The sequence below is a fragment of the Ambystoma mexicanum genome, chromosome 2p (assembly GCF_040938575.1).
Source record: "Ambystoma mexicanum isolate Mex_15411 chromosome 2p, UKY_AmexF1_1, whole genome shotgun sequence".
In the NCBI taxonomy this organism is placed as follows: Eukaryota; Metazoa; Chordata; class Amphibia; order Caudata; family Ambystomatidae; genus Ambystoma; species Ambystoma mexicanum.
The window spans coordinates 1,176,593,180-1,176,614,361 of record NC_090923.1 but is presented as its reverse complement, the minus strand read 5'-3'; the positions used below and the strand labels follow the sequence as shown (position 1 = coordinate 1,176,614,361).

General features: G+C 47.0%; 1 protein-coding gene across 2 annotated transcripts in view; it reads left to right on the top strand.

Annotated features, from left to right (window-relative positions):
• The first annotated feature begins 387 nt into the window (after positions 1-387).
• Positions 388-21,182, top strand: part of PFKFB1 (6-phosphofructo-2-kinase/fructose-2,6-biphosphatase 1) — a 302,863-nt gene continuing 282,068 nt past the window's right edge. The window contains exon 1 of one of the 2 annotated variants that reach the window (XM_069645334.1): positions 388-915. In XM_069645334.1, coding sequence (XP_069501435.1) covers positions 870-915 — 46 coding nt within the window. In that variant the 5' untranslated portion in view covers positions 388-869. The remainder of the gene's footprint in view (positions 916-21,182) is intronic. The other variant, XM_069645331.1, reaches the window with a different exon arrangement.

Here is a 21,182-nt window from a genome sequence, read left to right as displayed (position 1 = left end):
CCCCTCAACGGTCGCCTGCTCTCGAACCTTCCCTGCCCCTTAAATACCCACCCCCCCGTGACGCGCTATGCGCAGGCCAGCTCGCTGGCCTGTTCAGCGCCCAAAACCACCCCTGGGGGAAACGCTGCGCGTTCCCCCAGGCCCCCCTTCGGTAGAATAGCTGCCATGCACGGTGCAATGTCGCTGGCATGCTGCACTCACTGTGGCATGCTGAAGAGAGCTTGTCATAGTACAGAGTGGGAGACGGGCCATGATGCAGGAAGCTTGACATGCCGGCGTGCACCAGCATGGCTAGGGCTGAAAGGGCAATGGTTGCCAGGAATAGGAGCCAGTCCGGAAAAACGTGTCCCATGACAACGCTGGGCGTTACACGTAGCAGTTGGGGTTAAATACCTCTGAAGGAATGACAGCAACTGCAGACAGAGCCTGCACTGGCGCACACACACAGCCCAGAGCAGGACACCGAGCCCACACCGGCACTTGGAGAGCTTGCCCCATCAGAGTAGGCTCTCCTTTCTGCAATGCTTGCGAGGCTGCACGGGCAAAGAACGGCCCCAATGAAGCACGCGCAGGCAAGGCACCCGCGCTGAGAGAGCACGCACCAGCACACAGTCTGCAAAAGCACGCACAGAGGACAGGGCCAGCACAAGCACACGGGAAACCTGCACGCAGCACGAGCGGATTCTTGCCCGGGACACAGGGAGCCGGGGAGCTGAAAGTTTAATATAGTTCTGACCTTTGGGAAGGACACGCCGTGAGAGCCCCGCGGCCTTGGAGGAGTTATTGGGCGCCTCCGAGCCACAACAACAGCAACAGCAGCGGAAGAAAGGTCCCGGTTCCCCTCTAACGCAGAGAAACAGCCCCAAAAGATGGAGAATAGAACAGCCAAGGAAGAGAAGACCTCCAGGATACCAGGTGGGTGTACAGCTGGAACTCCTGGGGTCTTCCTGAGCCCACGTGGGGACGAATGCTTGTTTTCTCTGTATTTATGTTTGATAGCAGCGGGGCCTTGGCATATACAGCGCAGGAAATGGGCCGAAACATGATGGAGCAAGGCTCCGTAAAAGCATGTCTTGGCGCCCTCGCCCTAAATCTAGGGGCTTGCCCACGACGCTCACATTTCTACGACCAAGCGGCTCTCAGAAGACCCTGCAACACTGCCGAATCTTCTGAAAGCAGCCTGCTCAATGAGGCGTAAGTTTCCTGCGATTACTCCGCTTCAGAACAGGATGCTCCCGGGAGAGATCTATGCTGGAGCGGGTTATCACATGCACGAGCAACGCACGTTTCAACAAACAGATACTTTCTGTAGACTCTACAGGGGGCAACTGAATACAGAAACAGCCAAAGCCTCACATACTCGTGAACTCTGTCCAGACTGGTATATATGTTCTGCAATGTAGAGATTTTTTTTTTTAGTGTGAGTGACCAATTACAACTGCAGGGCCCAACTTCCCTTATTCACATAAAAAGGGTTTCTTGCTGGATCACAATAAGACATGTTTCAAATGTAAAATTCTGGACATACTTCTGTTCCCATAATGCTTTTAGCTTTTATGCAAATTGCCAGGATTGGGTTCTATGAAGAGAGACTGCATTGCGTGACCTGGCCTGGGACCACAACCCTGGGCCCTGCCCCCTCCTCTCTATGGCCTTGCCCCTCCAAGGATGAGAGCGATCATCCAGTACATTTTCCCATTTCCAGCACTGGGCATATTGTACCTGGGGAATGCTTCAAAACAGGTAGCAGGCGCTCCTCTCCAGAAAGAACATGGCATGATAACCTGTTCTGAGATGAGAGTTTGCAGCACACACTTTTTGCTCACTGTACCTTTCACAGATGGGAAATACCCATTTGCATATCAGTCTTTGTCCAGCCCACATGGGCAGTCCAGCACCGAAATGCTATGGCAATTCCTCTCTGAACAAGAGTACCAACAGCAACCCCATACACGTGTTTCAGCCTTGTTGGGCCTCATCAGTGAGGTGAAGCTGTGCCTCTCTGAGCACAGTGAGCAGGGAGTCCACGCCTGGTTGCCCCCAGGTAACTCAGGGTGACCAACCCAAGGTCCTTGCAAATATTTCAAAAAAATGTAGCAGGCGCTCCTCTCCAGAAAGAACATGGCATGATAACCTGTTCTGAGATGAGAGTTTGCAGCACACGCTTCTTGCTCACTGTACCTTTCACAGAAGGGAAATAGTCATTTGCATATCAGTCTTTGTCCCGCCCACATGGGCAGTCCAGAACCGAATTGCTATGACAAATGGATATTTCCCATCTGTGAAAGGTACAGTGAGCAAAAAGCAGAGGGCTGCGAACTCTCAATGTGGTTAACAACCACTGAACAGGTTATCGGGCCTTGTTCTTCCGAGAGAGGGGCTCCTGCTATCTTTGTTGAATACCTGGTGAATGCGTCACATGTTAGGCCAGTACCTTCTGAAAGAGCGGTAGGTGTGGTGCAGGGTCATGGCAGGCTGGTGCATTTAAAAGGCAGGTGGGGCTGGGACTGCTCCAGTTACACATCAGACCCCTACCACTAAAACCATAAGGGGCAGTCTGGTGCCTCTGAGCGGCTGGTAGAGGCTGGTGTGGAGATAGTCCTAATTCCAGTGAGCCATACTGGTTTTTCTGGGAGGCTGATAGGTCTGGGGTGTTCATTTTTCAGGCTGGTGCCAATGAAAGGCTGCAGGGTCTGTGACAGTCAGTCACATGTCAATCTGGTGTCTCTGAGAGGGCATTGGGGTTACTGTCTCAGGGAACCCGTTATGGTTGTGTCCGAATGCGGCATTTGGAATGGGGACTTACTGGGTCCACCCGTGGTAGACCCGGTAAGTCCCCATTCCAAATGCCATTCCCCATTCCCATTTGAGCCCCCATATGGCTCAATGGGAATGGGGAAGGCGCTAATTAGGGGCCTGCTAATGGCAGGCCCGTAATTAGCGTCCTGGTCGCCTAACGGGACCCGTAAGGGACGTGTGGTCTGACCACACGTCCCTTGCGGTTCCCGCTAAGGGACCTCGGAATTGGGCGGTAAGGGATTACTGGCACTGGTCGCCTTACCCGTGCCCGGTATCCCTTACCGCTCACCTCGTAGGCCAGTGCACCTCTATGTAAAGGGGCAATTTGGGTATGTTAGAAGTAGTCACATTAAATTACATGTCAATGCCATACACGTCACCCTGGCATCTGTTGTGTATAGCTCCTACAAGAAGCCATTTGCAACTTGTTCCCTTTAAGAATGCAGTATCTTTGTTCTGTGATGTCCTGGCAGTGGATAATGGAATTCAAAATCAGCTGCTGTGATGTCACAGCAGGTACATATGGCATTTTTTTTGCCAGATATTTATTTTCTCTTTTTGGAGTACCTGGGGTTGAGATGAAAAGGAAACCTGGTATATTTTATGTTTTATATAGTTCCGTCATGCCTCTCTATCATACAAAAGCACATGCATTTATGCCAACATGACATTTTCATGCTACCACAAATGCTTTGGATTCTTATGGAATCTTACTGCTTTCGTCACCAGCTAAAAGCAGCTGGTTCCAAAGGAATCCGTTGCAAACACTGCCTGCCATCCAAAAATAGTGAGTGGACTTGCCTCAGTTTGCACTACAAAGTGAAAAAACTAAGCCGTACAGGTGATTGCGTCTGTATTTACATCTTGGTTTTGCACTTCATATTGCAAATGACTAAAACTGCATGAACTGAACCTGCTTACACGCAACGGAAAACAAAATAGGTTCCCTCCATACAATTTACATAGTTAAGCAAAAGGATCCCCTGTGTTTCTTTAGGTGGTGAAAGCACAGTACTGTGCAGTAGAGTATTTTTCAGGCTATCATTATTTTGCATTCTAGGACTTATAGTTTTCCATTCAGAAAGTGGAAAATAAAGGTAGAATTATATTCTTTTGGAGTAACGGTTCTATAGCTGTTTGCATATTATCTGGTTGCTTTACTATGGGATTTGTATATTTTTGTAAGTAAACGCTATAAGACAGTATCACTGTAGTCCTTGAAAACTAAAACTTAAATATTTGTATCAAGTAGAGCTCAGAAGGTGTTTGGTGAAGTGTCTAATTTACAGAGGGGTTTAAAATCCCGGGTTTAGTATTCAAACTACTTTGACTTAACTGAAGAAGGTGGAGTCCTTAAAAGTGATTTAGTTCACACTATTACAAAAAAGACTGCCTTACAGTGGGGCAGATTTCCTGATTTTAGGGACAAAATGGTGTCCCCTTGTGTTCCTCCATTAGCTGCCCCTGAGGCCACCACCTGGATTTGTGTTATTGTTGCAATGACCATCTCTTAGTTTCCATATCACTTATTTTGACAAGGAGAAATATAGACTCATCAGCCAGTCACTGCACCAAAGATTACAGCATTGTAGACTGACATTCATGTCCTGCCCTCTTGCTGCCAGTTTCCAAAGTAGCCTGAGCCATGCACCGTACTACCTGTAATGAGAATGAGTATAGCTCGTTGCTATGCCCAGTTATGCTATGTTCTTTAGTCTTGCACAACACAAGTCCCTTTTTCACAGGTTCTTGGAGCTTCAGAATCTGCAAGTGGTAGGTTATAGGACTAACACAGGGCAGCGCAAGGATGCTTTGTTGCAATGTTGATGTGTGCAGATCTGAAAAGATAAGACTGTCTGTATTGTGCAAGTTTAAGCTATGTTGTGACTCGTCCTGAGCAGTAGTTAATTTGCGCTCCAGGTTCACTAACGTCAATTGTTTGTTTGGTTGACTGTGGTATTTATCCGAGTGGTGTCTAAGGAGTATGGAGAGTTATGTTTGTGTATCTGTGGTGGCTTAGTGTGGTGTTACTGGAAAATTTGTCGAGACATTTGTGTTCAGTTGATGTACGTTCCATTGTGTAACCTATGTTGTTTTGGCGCTGGAGTTGTGTGTCAGGATGTGTTGTAAGGCTAGGTGATGCTATGCTAGGTGACACTATGCCATGACACAAATTCAGGGACTACCATATCTAGTCAATTTCTTGAGTTCTCTCTTCTTATGGCCCACTCACACCCACTGACACAAAAGGTCAGGTAACCCACTAACCAATATAAGCTCAAACTCTGCATACTTATCTCACTCAAAAAACTCACACAACCATCTCTCGCACAACAAGCCGCACGCACTTCACAACACTGCAACACATAAGCCGGAACAACAGCACACGCGGACCGACTCCGATCCGATACCCGCACCAAAGCTCAGCACCCGGTGTATACCGAGTTGAAGCTGCCAACAGAACACCACTCCTCTCACTATCCTACTCCCTTCTTCACCTTACTAACCCATCCCACCTTTATCGTTCACAGATCCAGAAGAGCGCCTGGGGACCAATTGGATTGGTGACGGTGCGCGGTACAAATACCTTTAACATTTAACATTTAACACCTCAACGACACTGCAACTGTAGCGGCACTCAGTCTAGCATGGGCCAATGCAGCCGGATATGTACCATGAACAACCAAGTGACAAATTCAACCACGCACTACATCACAACCACAGTATTACCATGCAGGGAGATACCATCAAAATGTGCATTTTGTATTTAAAACATATCTTGTTTTTGGGCAATGTCACTGGCACAATAACCATTAAAGCACACAATTGTTTTCTATTTTAACACTGGCTCCCAAGACAACAGGAATGGGCACCATACAAGTAAATTTGCCGAGCCCACATAAAGTCTCTGAAGGTAGCCCCTCCCCTACCATTTTACCCCACCCCAAAGCTACGGTCTCATTGTGACTCCAACCCAGCCTGATCTTCTGTTCCTCTTCTCCTGCTCATGGCACTGCTGTCATTCCTCCTGCTGTCCTCCATTCCCCCCCCACCCTCAGTCAGTGCCACCTCTTGTACACAGTTGCCTATCCGCTCATATGCTGCATTTTATATGATGCCCTGCCCTCCATGCTCCTCGTCAGCTCTCCTCTTTCACCAGAAGTCCTACTTCGCTTTCTCTGGCACAGCTAAATACCAACGACCACCACACACATTGCCAAGCCTCCTTTTATTATTAGCCTGTGACCTCTGCATGCCACACCGCCTGTTCCTTGGTACTAATAGCAATATACATCTTAGTGGGGTGCTTTACCAGTGTTGTGTAATATCTGCCTCCCCCGCAGAGTGCAGGACCTGGTGTTATGATATGATATGGCATTTATAACGCGCCTATACACGAGTGTTTCAAGGTGTGACGAGGCAAGGGAGGGGAAACAGAGGGAAAACAGAGGCAGCGATCCTAATAGGCCAGATGACATTGAGATAGAGCAAGTGTGGGGGGGGGGAAGTGCGGGGGAAAGGGGAGGGGCAGTGCAGTACGTAGGATAACAGTAAAATAAATAAAGACAATGAATAATAAATAAAAGTGCGGCCAGCAGGTGGCAAGGGTAAGGTCAGCAATTTTCTGGGTCACACCTATCCAGTAGCCCCACCGTTGGGATAACATTGTCACGACCTGGTGTTCGGCAATCTTCGTGCACACCTAAAGGCAAGGATGGCTTCAGTGACTTTGATATGCGGTGGTGTCGCAGTTCAAATAAAACACATCCACACTTGTGTAGGTTCTAATCTTACATTCTCCCCCTCAATTAAATATCAACTAGTTAATTTCTTTGATCACCCGCTTTGGTCGCTTTATTCTTCTTCAATGTCGCGTCTCTTCCAACACTGGATGACTCTTCTCTCCATCCTCTTGGTATCTCATCTGCTCATCCTGTGAGTCATCCTCGTCACCAGTGTATCCAGATACTTCCAGCTCACCATCAGATGGCCTTTCTACTTCTTCTGCTACTCTTCCATTTCCTGCCATTGTTCTCCTGAAGAATGAGGCATTTCTCATAATCCTCTGGTTCGTGTGCTCTGTCCTGAGCATTGAGCCCTTTCTCTTCACCACTTGTAGTGGTTCAGGTTCAGGTGGAGACATGCCTTTGTGCACTACAGGTTGTTTCACCAGCACGCTGTTCCCTTCCAGAATGTCTGACGTACGTGCTTTGCTTCTCTTGTCTACGTATGTCTTCATGCGTTCCTTCGGCTCAGCATCGCTCATCTTTGTCTCCTGCTCTGTGTGTGTCTCTTTCCTCTTTCGTGCGTAATGTGTGATCCTTGTGCCCACTTGTCTTCTGAACATAGGACCTGCTGGGCATTCTCCCGTCGTGCTGTGTGGCATATTCAGATAATCCCGTAGGATTTGGTATATATCGTCTGCTCTAAGTGTTTCCGTGTGATGTTTGAAATCCGGACTGTCCTCTTGAGGTTTGGCATGAAGTGTTCCACAGCCCCATTTGCTTGTGGTCAGAGTGGGGTAATTCTCCTATGGTGAGAGCCCATGTACCTCACAAACTTTTTGAACTCATGCCTTTTGAACGCCTGTCCATTATCAGATTTACTAATCTTAGGTCTTCCATATGTTGATAAGACTCTATCCAGAGCGGAGACAACTACTGACGCTGCGGTGGATTGTAGGATCCGTATCTCAGGTTATCGTGAGTGTTTGTCAAGCACACGTATGTATAAACCAGCATGTAATGGCCCAAAGAAATGTATACATTCTTCCTCACACACATGATCCAGCAATGGGGTCACGTGTATTGGTTCTGGGCATGTGATAGGTTGTAGGCTCAGACAGACGTTACATGACTTCAGGGTGTCTTCCAACATCAGATGCATCGTTGGAAACCAGGCGTCTTGTCGCCATAGCCTCTTCGTAGAGACAGTTCCCCTGTGCCCTTCGTGAGCCTGGTCTATGACTTGTTGCAATGTTGATGGGTCACAATCCTGTTTCCTTTCAGTGTCATTTGTGAGGATGAGACAGATAGTTCACCTTTGACTTGTGCGAGCGTCTGTATGGTGTGCATGTCTACTGCTGTGTTTCTTGTGGCTAGGCGTTGAGCATGTCTCCACCTCCCTATCTAGATGAAAGAATGTAGCTGTGACCAGAGTGGAGTCGGCAGTTGTGTGCTGTGTCAGGTCTTCCATGGACAAAGAAACTGGCTGGGCATGGTGGACCACATAGTTGAAATAACCGTCTGCACTGTCTGTGGCCGACACTTGTAGTGGGAGGGAGTGTCATGGCAGAAAGCCTGCTAGGTTGGCATCTTTTCCTGGTTTGTGGACGATCTGAAACTTGTATTCCTGTAGGTGCAGGCTCCAGCGTGCAATGCGAGGTGGCATTTGTGCTGATGGTTTTCTGTGGATGACTATCAAAACCTGTTGGCCCGTGATGATGGTAAATGGTTTTCCTGAACAGGAATACATGAAAATGTTTGCATGCCCACACGACCGCAAGGCTTTCCTTTTCCTCTTCAGAATATGCTTGTTCCGTATCTGTGAAGATTCCGCTTGCATATGATAGAATGTAGCATGGAGAGTTTTCATCTCTTGATCTCTGTGTTAGCACCGCACCTAGGCCGACTGGGCTGGCATCTACTGTGACTTCACTGTGGAGGTTTGGGTCAAAGTATGACATACCCAATGCTGATGCTGTGTCTCTCCTAATGGTGTAGCACGCTGTTTGACAGTCTGAGTACCATGTAAACCCCTAATCGTTCTTGGTGAGTGCATGCAGCGGGGCATATATTGATGCACATTTTGGGAGGTATCTTGCACAGTGACTGGCAAGTCCTAGGAACGATCCTACTTGTGCTACATTGGTCGGGCGTGGTGCCTCATTCAATGCCTTGATCTTGCCCTAGTCTGGTTCAATGCCCTTTGATGAAAATATATGGTCAAATTACTTTAAAGCAGATTTATTAAATGCACACTTGTCTCTGCTTAGGGTGAGGTTTGCGTTCTCCAATGCTGTATATACTTGGAACAGCATGGCGCCATGGGCCTCTGGAGATGTTCCGTACACTAGGATATCATTGCTCTAATTCAAGCACTTTGGGATATGGCAGATGGTCTTTCTTACCTCCTCTTGGAATATTTTGCCTGCCGATGGTATGCCGAAAATGTAGTCTTTTGTAGCAGAATAGTCCTAGATGTGTCATAAACGTTGTGATTTACCTTTATTACTTACTGATTTCAATCTGGTGGTAACTGTTGTTTACATCTAGCCTTGAAAAATCAGTGGCACCATTTAGGAGATGCATCATGTCAGGGATGTGCTTGGCTTGATGGTGCTCTCTCATTATTTCCTGTTTAGGTCTTCTCCTATCAATGCACAGTCGGATCTGTTGTTTGGGACCTTTCTTCATACTGGGACTACTGGTGACACCCATGGAGTGGGCCCTGTCACTGGTTCGATTACATCTGCTTTCATCAGGGCTTGCAATTCTTTCTCGACTTGGTATTTAATATTCAAAGGAATCCCCCTGTAGTGATATGCAACCAGTTTGATTATCGGGTCTATGTGGAGTGTAATTTGGAATCCTTTTAGCTTTCCAATGCCTTTAAATAGTGAGGGGAATGTGTCTTCTATCTTTGCAGCCATCGTTATGTACTGTCCTGCCATCAATTGGTATAGTATTTAGATGAGGCCCATTTGCATAGCCGACTTGAAGCTTAATATGCATCCAAATGCTGTCTCAGCTTCTATGATGTGGATTAGTAAATAATCTGACTAGTCTCTTCATGGTGAATACCCCTTTGCACCTTAGATGGAGTTGTGCTCCGTACGCATAGATATCGACTTTGGCTTTCATTAATTTGGGGGCATTCCGTGGAGTGTTGAAGTCAGTTTCTGACATTGCGTTCATTATTGCTCCTGAGGCTATCAGAAAATCATGCTTGAACGTTTAGTTGAAGTAGTAGTGTGGGGCTGTGAGCTATTGCTGTGGGGATCCCTACAGCGTGTACGTAACCTTTTCTTCTTTCTCGGCTAGATTGTGACTCTGATTCACTTGTGGAGGGCGTCATTGTTCTTAGATGATGTATCCACCTTCTGCTCTTTAGTCTTTTTGCTGGTGATTCAGAGTGTCTTGTTTATGTACTTTGGTACTCCCAGGTCGATCGGTGTCCCCCTTCGGTCCTTTTGCCGTCCTCACGTGAATTACACATTGGCGAGTTGTTACTATATCCAGGTGAGTCTGGTCTTCGTGACTCCTGGGTTTTCACTGTGTGGCACATGGATCGCAAAAAATGTTTTTCACCCCTGCATGCTGAGCATTCCTGCCCTATCGCTGGGCATTTCCCTTTGTGGGGGAATTCGTAGCCGCACCTGTAGCATTGTCGTTTTTCTCGTCTTTCTGGCCTTTGCAGAGGTGTCTGGGAAGTCATTTTGTGCAGTGTTTCTTCATCGATGGCCGGGGGGGGGCTGTTACATTTTGAGCTTTTCCATTGCGGGGAGTTGTAGACCAACGCACATTGTTATTCTGGCCAGCGTCAGTATTTCGTGTAGAGTGTGTTGTCTTTGTAGTAATTACTTCTTGAATGAAATTGACTCGCACCCTGCAATAACTTGAGATTTGATGGCTTTTTCATTGCAAAATAGGGGAAAGGCACTGTGCTTCTCCTTTTCACGCAGTCGAGTAGCAAAATTGGCCATTGATTCTCCTTGGGACTGCATGGTTTTGTGGAATACGTGGTGCTCGTAATCCACATTTTTGTGAATTGTAAAGTGTTCATTTAATCTCACTTTTAACTCTGGGTATGTGTTGATGGTGTCTTCTGGCTTTTGAAATATTACATCGCTTACTCCGGGGCTGTAAAGTCAATGTAAGGAGGCCTCTGAGTCTCCTGTCTTCTTGAGGCCATAGTGCATATAGATAGACTTCAAACTCACGTATCCGCCTGGCCCACTTGGGTCCCAGGTTGCTGGTGTCGGTCATGTCAAATGGTAGTGGGACTGAATAGACAATGGCCCTCATTACGAGTTCGGCTGTAACCATACCGCTATTGGCGGCATGGCTGCCGCCGAAATCGCGTCCGGGTCCTCGGAATGAGGACTTACCGGGCCATTCTGAGTTCAGAAGGCCCGGTAATTCCTCCCTCCAAGGACCCGGACACGGTCCTTCCCCATTCCCATTTCAGCCCCCATAGGGCTGAATGGGAATGGGAGAGGGAGCAAACAACGGGCCATTACGAGATGGCCCGTTGTTTGCTCCCTCTTCCCCTCGCGGGACCCGGTAAGCACGCCTGGTTTTCCCAGGCATGCTTACCGTGTCCCGCGAGGGGAACTCGTAATGCGGCGGTACGGGGTGATCGGCACCGGCACCTTTTACGGCGCCGTTCACTCCGTACCGCCAGGGTCGTAATGAGGCCCAATGTGTCTGATATTGGACGTGGGCGCCCTTCCGTGGCATGAAATTGGCCTGCCGGTGCCAGCTGTAGTTCCAACATGTTATATGTTGTTTGATGTCTCAGGGTAAGTGACCTGCTATTGGTATCTTCCATATGTTATTTGTTTGCTTTCCGGCTGCGTAGTCTGGGTGGAGTGATTATCCCTGAAGTATGCTTGGCTTTGATGCAGTGAATAGGGCTCTCCTGTCTTTGGAGCACATTTATTTCATGCTTTACAACTCGATCTTGTGTGCCCTGTTTCTATGAAGCAGGCAGGGTGCCCTCCCACCTCCATGCCTGTGTATCGTTGTGCAGACGTGGCTTCTGTATGCAGAATGGGTCTTCTACCCGTGATCTGTGCAGCGGGCACCAGCGCGGCCTCGCCCCGATTTCAGGCTGTCACAGCATGGAGCGAGTCCTTTGTTTGTGTGCGCCAGGCAGCAGCCACAGCTGTCTTGTGCCATGTTCAGGCAGCAAGAGAACTTGCTTTCCAAGTGCTGGACGGCACGGCAGGGGCGTTGCTAGGGGGGGGCTAAGGGGGCTATAGCCCCTGATCTTTTGGTTGTAGCCCCGGATAGAATCTCAGGAGCTACAGCCAAAAGACTAGCTAGCCCGCAGTCCCAACAGTTCCGACATCAACTTAGCCTCGGGTCTTTTCCAGACCTAGCAACTCCCCTGTGGCACGGGTAGCTGTCCTCAGGAAGCGCAGGGACTTGCTCCAATGTCTAGTCGAGCTTCATCGTCGTCCCCAGTTTGATATGCGTAGGTATCACCGCTCATATAAAACACGTCCACACTTGTGTAGGTTCTAATTTTAATTGCCTTTATTCCGGTCCCACCCTTCTTGTTCACCCTCATCACTTCCCGTCAGCACAGGAAATGGGTCGGAACAGAGCGGCGCTCTGGCAAGACAAGTCTTGCCAGAGTGCTGCCCTGTCCCCAGACCCAGGGGCTTGCCCACACTCACAGATCTAGTCTGAAGCAGCGTTATCTCGAGCCGCTCGACAAGCAGGCGGCATCTGAAGACTCTGCAGCACTGCCAAGTCTTTTGAAAGCAGTCAGCTTGTTTGTGCATGTGATAGCTCAGCTTCAGAAAAGGATACTCCTAGCAAGACCAACCCATGTTTCAACAAGCAGACACTTTCCAGAGACTTGGCACAGGAAACTGAACACAGAAAAAGCCAAAGCCCCAAATACTTGTTGCAGCTGTCCAAACTGATATATATGTCCTGCAATATACAGAAATGTTTTGCTTAGGGTGAGTAGTGTTACCAATCAAAGCTGCAGAGTCCAACTTCCATTATTCACTCAAAAGGGTTTCTTACTGAATCACTATAAGAAATGTTTTCAATTTTAAATTGTGGACATTCTTCTGTTCCCACAATGCAATTTGCTTTCATGAAAATTGCCAGAATTGGGTTCTATGAAGACATACTGGATTGCGTGACCTGGGGCCACGCCCCTCAGCCCACCCGCTCCTCCCCATAGCCCCACCCCTCCAGTGATGAGATGGTTACCATATTACATTTTTTTCCATTTCCAGAACTGCTTCCCGTCCTCCTGTCCTCACACATAACGAGGACAATGGGTTGACAATGTGGAAATTACAGGGACTTTCAACCTTTTCAGTTGTAAGGGGCCTCGAGCCTCATAGGTCATCCAGCAACTGCCCCAATGTTGCCAGTCAGCAATCTTCTAGGATGGCAATACATTCCTTTATGTATTTCTTTCGTTCTGCGGCTTACAGTAAGCGCTTTGCAGTGTACGCCTTAAATAGGGTGACCAGACGTCCGGGTTTTCCCGGGACAGTCCGGGGAAATCACCTGACATCCTGGGGTCCCAGGATTTTTTTTTTTTTTTTACAAACCCCGTCTGGGGTTTTGCCTACGGTCCCTTTTTTTGCCAGGACCCAATTTCAAAATCCCGAAATCGGATCCCGGCGCAACTCTTCCTGAGCGCATGGGGGTGTGAAATGCTTTTCACGCCCCCATTTCCTCCCCTTTCCTCTCCCCGGCGCTCTCCTCCAATGAGAGTAGTGTGCCTGTTAGCACACCCCCTCCCAGCCCCTCAAAACGGGCCAGCTACATAGATGTAGGACTAAAGTTTTACTTTAGTCCTACTTCTATTTCCATGGCCCTTCCCGGGTTTTTCTGGTCACCCTAGCCTTACAGGGTTCAATTAGAACCTTTCCGTCTGTCACTTCTCTCGAGATTACAGAAGTGTTATTACTGGTTCCTCCACATCAGCAGGGTTGGACTGGGACAAGAAATAGGCCCGGTCACTCAAAAAAAGTGACCCACCCCTCACCTCAAAAAAGTGGCCCACCTCTCGCCTCACGACCCTTGTGATGTCATTTGACCCCACAGCAAAGCGACATCCTGGGAAGCGATGAAACACGACCTTTCACCCCTTGACAAAACAGGAAGTGGCATCAAATAGCATTGGGCCTAAGTACTCTAAATTACTGTGAATGCAAGCAGGCGCCCAAGGCCAAATGATATGTTATTGTATAGCGTTTAAGCTCTTTTTTATAGAACAAATATTGAGACAATATCACCCCAACCTGTGTTGATACTCATTTATCGACCTAAGAAGGATGAAAGGCTTTTTGAAAAAAAATATTTTTTTGTTGGTGAAAAAAACAAAGATATTTTTCAATTTTTTTTTCTTCCAAACCAGCCCAGGCATGCCCAGAAACCGGCTCCCACCCCCCAGGGACGATTTCAGCTGGCCACGGGCCGAAAGGCCAAGGGACCAATCCAACCCTGCACATCAACCACTTGCTGACAAAGAAGAATGTGTAGCTTTTCAGTGGGCATTTGGTGCTTTAACTCCTGCTGATTGGCCGTCTCGTAATAATCTGTGGCTATTAGCCCCTGGCTGTATTTGCCAGGGTCCCTCGGTAAAACCAGAGGGAAAACTGGGCCCAGGATAATTATAACTTCTATGACAATCCTGTAGGCGAACATTATGCTTCACGTGTTACTATTACCTTAGCTGACTAGCATTAATAGGCGTTTCAATCTCCATCCCTGCTTCAGAATTAGTAGAAACGCTGTTATTCTTCACAAACTAGGAGTGAGAAATAAACTTGCCGATCTAGGAGAAATTAGTCGAAGCCACCCAACGCTTAACCCTGGAGTGTGCGGCTTCGAAGCCGAGTGCACCCAAAGCGTGGGCTTGTTTTGATGGTGCAGCGCTGGTCGTCTCACTGCTCCAGGGCAGTTCTAGCTGGCTAACTGATACTTGAGAACCAAAGGTCCTGTTTGTTTACCTTTGACCTCCGACCCTAACACAACATCTGTCCTCATGGCTGATGAATAAGCTTCCTAGAATGCCTTTGCTGTTCTTGGGGGAGGGGTAGTGCTCGAGGATTGAGAACTGGAAGGACTTCCATTTCAGCCTCCCTTCCCTCACCAGGGACTAAGAGCCTTCAATAGTCACGCGCAGCTGTCACGTGTTTTACCTTTCAGGCTAATTCTCACATAAGTGGGCGGGCCCATGTAGGCTACGGGGTCGTGCTGGGGCCCGCGCATTACCAGGCATCTCCTGTTGCCTTTGCTGCGGTGGGGGCAGTTATCCATCGGGCCATTGAAAAACATTAGAAGCCCTTTCGCTAGACATCAGAGTGCTGCGAAAAAAATCAGCTTTGCATTTTGTTAAAATGTACTTTTTAAATGAAATAACACTCCCTGTTTTGTGGTCCAGTTTTCAATTAAGGCATTCTCCTAGACTAATTGAAACACGCCTGCGTTTCACCAAGACCTGAGAAACATACCATCGACCCCAAAAAACAGGGACTCACAGAACCTTTACCCAGGCACGCCATTTCACCAAAATGCCAGGCGTAGCGGACGTGACATCACATCACCCTTGACCTCTGATGACATCACATGAAGTGATGTCATTTGACCCCACCCCGAAGTGACATCACAGGAAGTTTACCCCTTGACAAAACAGGAAGTGGTCACACATAACATTGGTTCTAAATACACTATGAAAAATATGGTTACACTATCACTGTAACATGATATACATTTGTATCGGCAGAAAAAACATGGTATAACAGCAACTTGCAAAAAGCAAAATACATAATCCGAAATGAATGCTTAGTCTATGCTAAATGCTTTTTGGAGTATTTTGTCTGCATTGTGAATTTGAGGTGTTTTTTTTAGGGGTAGCAAGGGCGACCCCTAAATGACGTCCATGCCTTTACTTACCTGCCTCAGGTTTCTGACAAAGCTCAGGAAATCTCTTGTTACTTTACTACTCCAAGCCTTCCTCGCGATTATAGCCAGGACTGCACCCAATGCAGTACACGGTTTCCAAACCAAACACACCACAGAAAGCAGTTGCAACTTTAGCAGGACCTACGTCATACGTTTCAAACAGGTGCGCCCGCCTGGCTGACTCGGTCTGTCTGACAGTTTTGTCACCTTGGACCATCAGATCTTGTTTGACTGGCTCACATCCTTGGTTCATGTCCCCCACTTTTCTAACCAACAGATAGTTCAGACTTTGACTGCTGAATATCCTCACAATAGGCCTCCTCTGGGAAGCATCCGCCTCTCATGATGCTGGCTACAACCTCTGCACTGATAGCACTCCCCTGTAGCTTGGGATCGCTGCCTGTGCCTGACAAAACCTTGGTTATATTTCCTGAGCACTGCCTCAATGAATAGAAATATGCTCTCCCTGATATCGGCAAAGCATTTCTGACACTTGGAGCCCCCTAAGCCATCCCAGTCTACAATCACATCTCCTAAACTGAATTACATTTTGCCATAATATAAGCCCAAAGTATCGGTGCCTGATCCACAAAAGTGTTTTTCAATGGGAATATACAATTGAAAAATGCGTTTGTAAATCAGGCTCTTGGAGTCGGCCTGGGATCTTGTAGTGTAACGTGAATCAAAGGCGTAAAATCCTTAAGCAAGACTTTCACGCCTTTCGTTCATGCCACACCACATTTTCAATCATTTGTATGGGGGATAGGAGGTGTGGAATGCAAGTTGTGTTTCTGCCGCTTTCCTTACTCTCAACTATACAAATGCTCCAGCATTTGTGCCGGCACAGATTTTCCGGCCGCCTCAAATACTGGAAAACCCTATGGCGTCACTGACTTTAGGAACCAGAGTAAATCAGGCGCACCCCCATAGGGATCCGTTGTACATGCTGCCTGCCACGTTTGCATGGCAGTCAGCGTGTACAATTACAATTAAATGCTGCTCAACATGCTCGCATGTCTGATAGCGTTTAATTGTAAGTGTGAACGCGGCTTACCATGCTCACAACGCAAGCAATGTTCACAAGTAAAATTAAACGCTGCCTAGAAGCATGCCAGGCAGAGTTTACTCACTTTGCATGGTGGAGTGCAATGCGTGTACGCCACCTTTTGACCTGCACATTTGCACTCTGCAGTGCAATGATAAAAATGTGGTCACGCAGGACCTCGTTACGCCTCAGTGCAAATATACTAGGTCCCTGCCGTCAAATCACGTATTGTAGCAACATGAGCTCTTTTCTTTCCTCACCCAGCATTAATCACTCCTTAACTAGAGTGCTGCCTCATCTTATTGGAGGGAATCAAGCCTACTTTGGTAGCCCAAGTGCATATTCTCCAGAAGTCTGCAGCCAGATGTTTCACGAACGTAAACCATCAAGATCGCATCCAACCAACTCTCAAAGCCCTTCACTGGCTTCTGTCAAAGATAGTTGCAAATTCAATGTGTGTAGGTGCAGTGCACAAAGCGCTATGTGGATACGCCTTTGAATATACTACAAACTTGTCCTCCTTCCACCATCAAATAAGGCAGCTCCGTTCCAACAACAAGAAGCATCGCTACATCCTCCTTTCATGAGATCACTATGTACAGGAGGCAGCTGTGGAACTGTCTTACGCAATATTTTTACAATATTTCGAACCTGGTCCACGTGTGCATTAACCTGAAAACCTGCTTTTCGCCCAGGTGTTCGACTAACCATCTCCTCTCTTTCGCAGTCATTCTTGCCAGACACCCTGAGGCTCATTGCAATTATACCTTTTCACCTTACAAACCCTTAAAATAAAAATAAATATAAGCCACGCCTCTTTTAAAGGTACTTTAGTTACATAGACTTCCTGAATCGTGGTATTTAATTCCAAGGACTGACTCCCAATATTATTTTGTGATTGGTTGAGGCACACGCAGTGCTCCTATGTCCCCAGCCTTTTTAAATGAATGTCCTGCTTTTGTGTCGAACACTACTAATGTTGCATCTGAGCCTGTTCTTTCTAGTTTCAGAACTTCCATCTGAAATTGTAACCTTTTACTCCTCTCCCACCCCCCCCCTCCACCCTCAGGCCCTACTGCAGCATCCTAGTGCGTGCTTTTACTCTTGCGCCTTCCCCCCATCTTCATAATGTGAGCTCTTACTGGTCTTCAGCACTAGAAACCATGCCGGAGAGGGGCTCCAAGAACGAGTAAGAGATCTGTCTCAAATGGTATTAGCTGCGTTCGCGATGCCCAGACAATACACTGAGAGGTAGTTGTGGCCCAACGTCGAAAGGGCCTTCACGATTTCATTTGCAACAGGGCTGGTTAACGGAAATAAGGAAGTAGATGCGGTGGCTTAACACACAATGTGGCGGGCCCCTTTCGAGACACTTGAACTTGAGAGGTCCCAAAAGCGCTTGAATTTGAGAGGTTCACAGCATCTCCCAAGTTCAAGTGCTCCCAGGGTTCTTAGTAACTCTCAGGTTTGAGTGATCATATGGTTCTCAGCACCACCCAGGTTTAAGTGTTCCTAGGATTCTCAGCAGCTCTCAAGTTCAACTGCTTCTAGAGTTCTCAGTCAAGCGTTCTTAGGGTTCATAAGCAACCCTAAGAGCGCTTGAGCCTGGGAGACGCTGAGAACCCTCCGAGCACTTAAACCTGAGAGTTGCTAAGAACTCTGGGGCCCCTTAACCTGTGAACCTTGAGAGCACTTGAACGTGAGATGTTCTAAATCAGTGGTCTTCAAACTGGGGGGCTGACCCCCTCCTTGGGGGGGTCCAAAGGATATCCGGGGGATGCAAGGCTCTTCCAAAAGGCAGTACAGTGACTGCTTTTAATAGAAAATATAAGCTGAAATGGCAACTGTAGGGAGCCCACCAGCAACATTTTTACTCAAGGCCGACTCGGCACAAAAAATGTTCAATAGCACTGTTCTAAGTCTAGAAGAGCACTTGAACCTGAGAAAGTTCTGCATTTCTAAGAAGTTAGAAACAGGAAGCACTTGAGACATTGGGAGTGGCAAGAAGTAGAATATATAGAAACATCAAAGCAATGTAACCTGTGTTGGGATTTATGGAGCCCAAAGGCATTATGTAAAAGAAACGTAAAGTATAAGAAAAGTGGATCGGGTTTTCAAGCGAAGCCAACGTTTTGAAAACTAGGAAGTGTCTATTACCAAGAAGGGGATGAGAAGAAGGAGAACTCAGAAACCATCTGTTTCCCTGTCTGGGTAAAGAAGAAAGTGCACCAAATGGCCCAAAAATGTGAAGTAAACCAAACGCTGAAAGACAGTGAAACCTGGAGCAGAGAGGAGAGTTGGGACCAAGATTCCCAAGTAGAGACAGGTTCAGAACTTGATAAATAGACCCCAGAAGGGCAAGGTTGCAAATATACGTACTAAGAATCACAGCAAAAGCTGGAACATGAGGACAAATAGAAAATAAAAGCCTTATCATTTATTTTTTATTTAACATGTTATTTTTGTTGACAAGACTCCACCACACCTTACAATAGGAAACGCCAGGAGAGGTCAAGAGTAAGACCTCACACCTCGCCTTCAGAAAACTCCTGAAAACCTGAATTTTCAACAGATATGACTAACTGATACCTCTGTCTGGATTTGTTCTTAATGCATCCGCATACCTTTATACTGTGTACAAACACTGTGATACATTTGGTTTTGGGCGCTAAACAAATGCTTAAATATATAAATACATAAAATAAACATAATGTGTATCCGTCAAGGGTGATGGCAGCACTCGAGATAAAGCTAACACAATACTGCAGCTTCAGCCTCCAAAGTAGGACACGTTACTCCAGCTGTGGGCTTCACCGCAGAATCCATTGCTCCAGATCGCGGCTCTAGAGGTCAAATCCACGCTGTAGTCCCACCAGTGATGTGGAAGAAAGAAAAGCAAAGGGAGGAAGTGATGTTATGTTAATGGGCCTTTCATTAGTGCGGATTCTGCCATGTGCCTACCTTCTTGGAAGTCCACGCTAAATAAGATTGCAGTTAGTAAGGAGCGCACATCACAGACCCTCCAATATTGTCTGGGGCAGGGTCCCTCCAGACCCCACCAGAAACAGATTCCCATGGTCGCTGAATCGGCTCTGTTGTTGCATCGCAAGATCTATGCAACAGGCAGACGCTATGTGGCCTCCAAAACAGCTGCACCCTCATCCTAGACTATTTCTGCTCACTGTTGCAACATACCCCCATGTGGCTCCTCCACTCTCCCTGTGTCGTTCTCAACTGAGGTCTGCCTGGCAACGTTACATCTTCATCAGAGAGTTCCCAGCCAGGCCTTCTAACTGCCTTCAGCCTGCCCACAAAACCGCCATTCCAGAGCACTATAGCCAGCATCATCCATTCCAAGCACAAACTGTGCATTCTGTCTGTGACTCAGCCTCCGCCACCAGAGACGTTTCTATAGGAGGGCAAACGGGGCACTTGCCCAGGGCCCCCACCTTGGAGGGGGCCCCACAAAGCTGCCTGATCTGAACAAATATTTCCATTGTTCACCAGTCCTAAATAGCACACGTCAGGATATTTTATGTGGTGCTGGCGAGGGTCTAAACCCATTGCTTTTTTGTTTTGACAAGTACCTTCTGCCATGATCAATTCATCATGTATTGCTTTCTGTGTTCACTCTGGTATACATAGTTTGTGTGCTGCTTACGGCACACCTCCGTAGCATTCTTTCCTTCCTGTGGGATTTATGTTGATCATGTGCAATAGGCAATGGTGAAAGGCATATTGATAGAGTGCACAATGGTTCAGAAGTTAGCTCAGTGTGTGAAGCACCCATTGCAGAGATATGTGTTCATATGCAAAATTAGAATATCCCATTCCAGCAAGGCTGGCTGAGCCTTTCCTATGTCCGAATTTTATAAACCTGTCTGCATGTGTACTTGGTTTTGCAGAACAACATCTGCTATTATCACAATGTACTTGCACCAGATAGGGGTTGCTATAAATACTAACATATCATCCGTATGGCGAAGGTCTAGAAATTGGTTTGTCCAGATGGGGTGTTGTAAAACATAGGCAATCGCCCCCAACAATGGCATAAAATGTTAGCCCAAGAGGTGAATAAGTATCCAAATTCAAGACTATTGAACGAAAGCGTTCATGCTTTTATCCTGTATTTACCAGCAGTCGATACAGTAATCCTGGTCAAATCATCTAATATATCTTACATTACTGTATTGTCTTCTGTGAGGTTTGCCTACTTGCATGCTGGTGGCATCGTTTAGCCCACTACTTGATCTGCCTTCGTGTGCAGGCCATTTCGCTGGAAGGGGTGGTAGTCAGAAGACAGTGGAAAAGATGTTGCAGGCCTCAGGCAAGAATATTTTAAGGTCTGCTCGTTTCACACAAAAATGGTTTGCTTTTTGGTAAAAGTCGAAGGTTTTATGCACGTTTATAAATGAAAATGTCACAAGGCATTATTTAGGAAATATTTAAAGCTTTAAAATACAAAAGACAAACCCAGATTAAATTTGTTAAATCACATCGATTGGTATGCTGGTACTTATATACTTCCCTTGTGATTTGTGTACTTTCCAAGTTCGTTTTTATAAAATGAGATTGTTTTAGTTCATGGTAAGAACTGGAAAAGATAGTGTTCAAATACAGATATTGCAGATTTGGCACTAATCCCAGCATCACCCCTTCATCAATGTGTG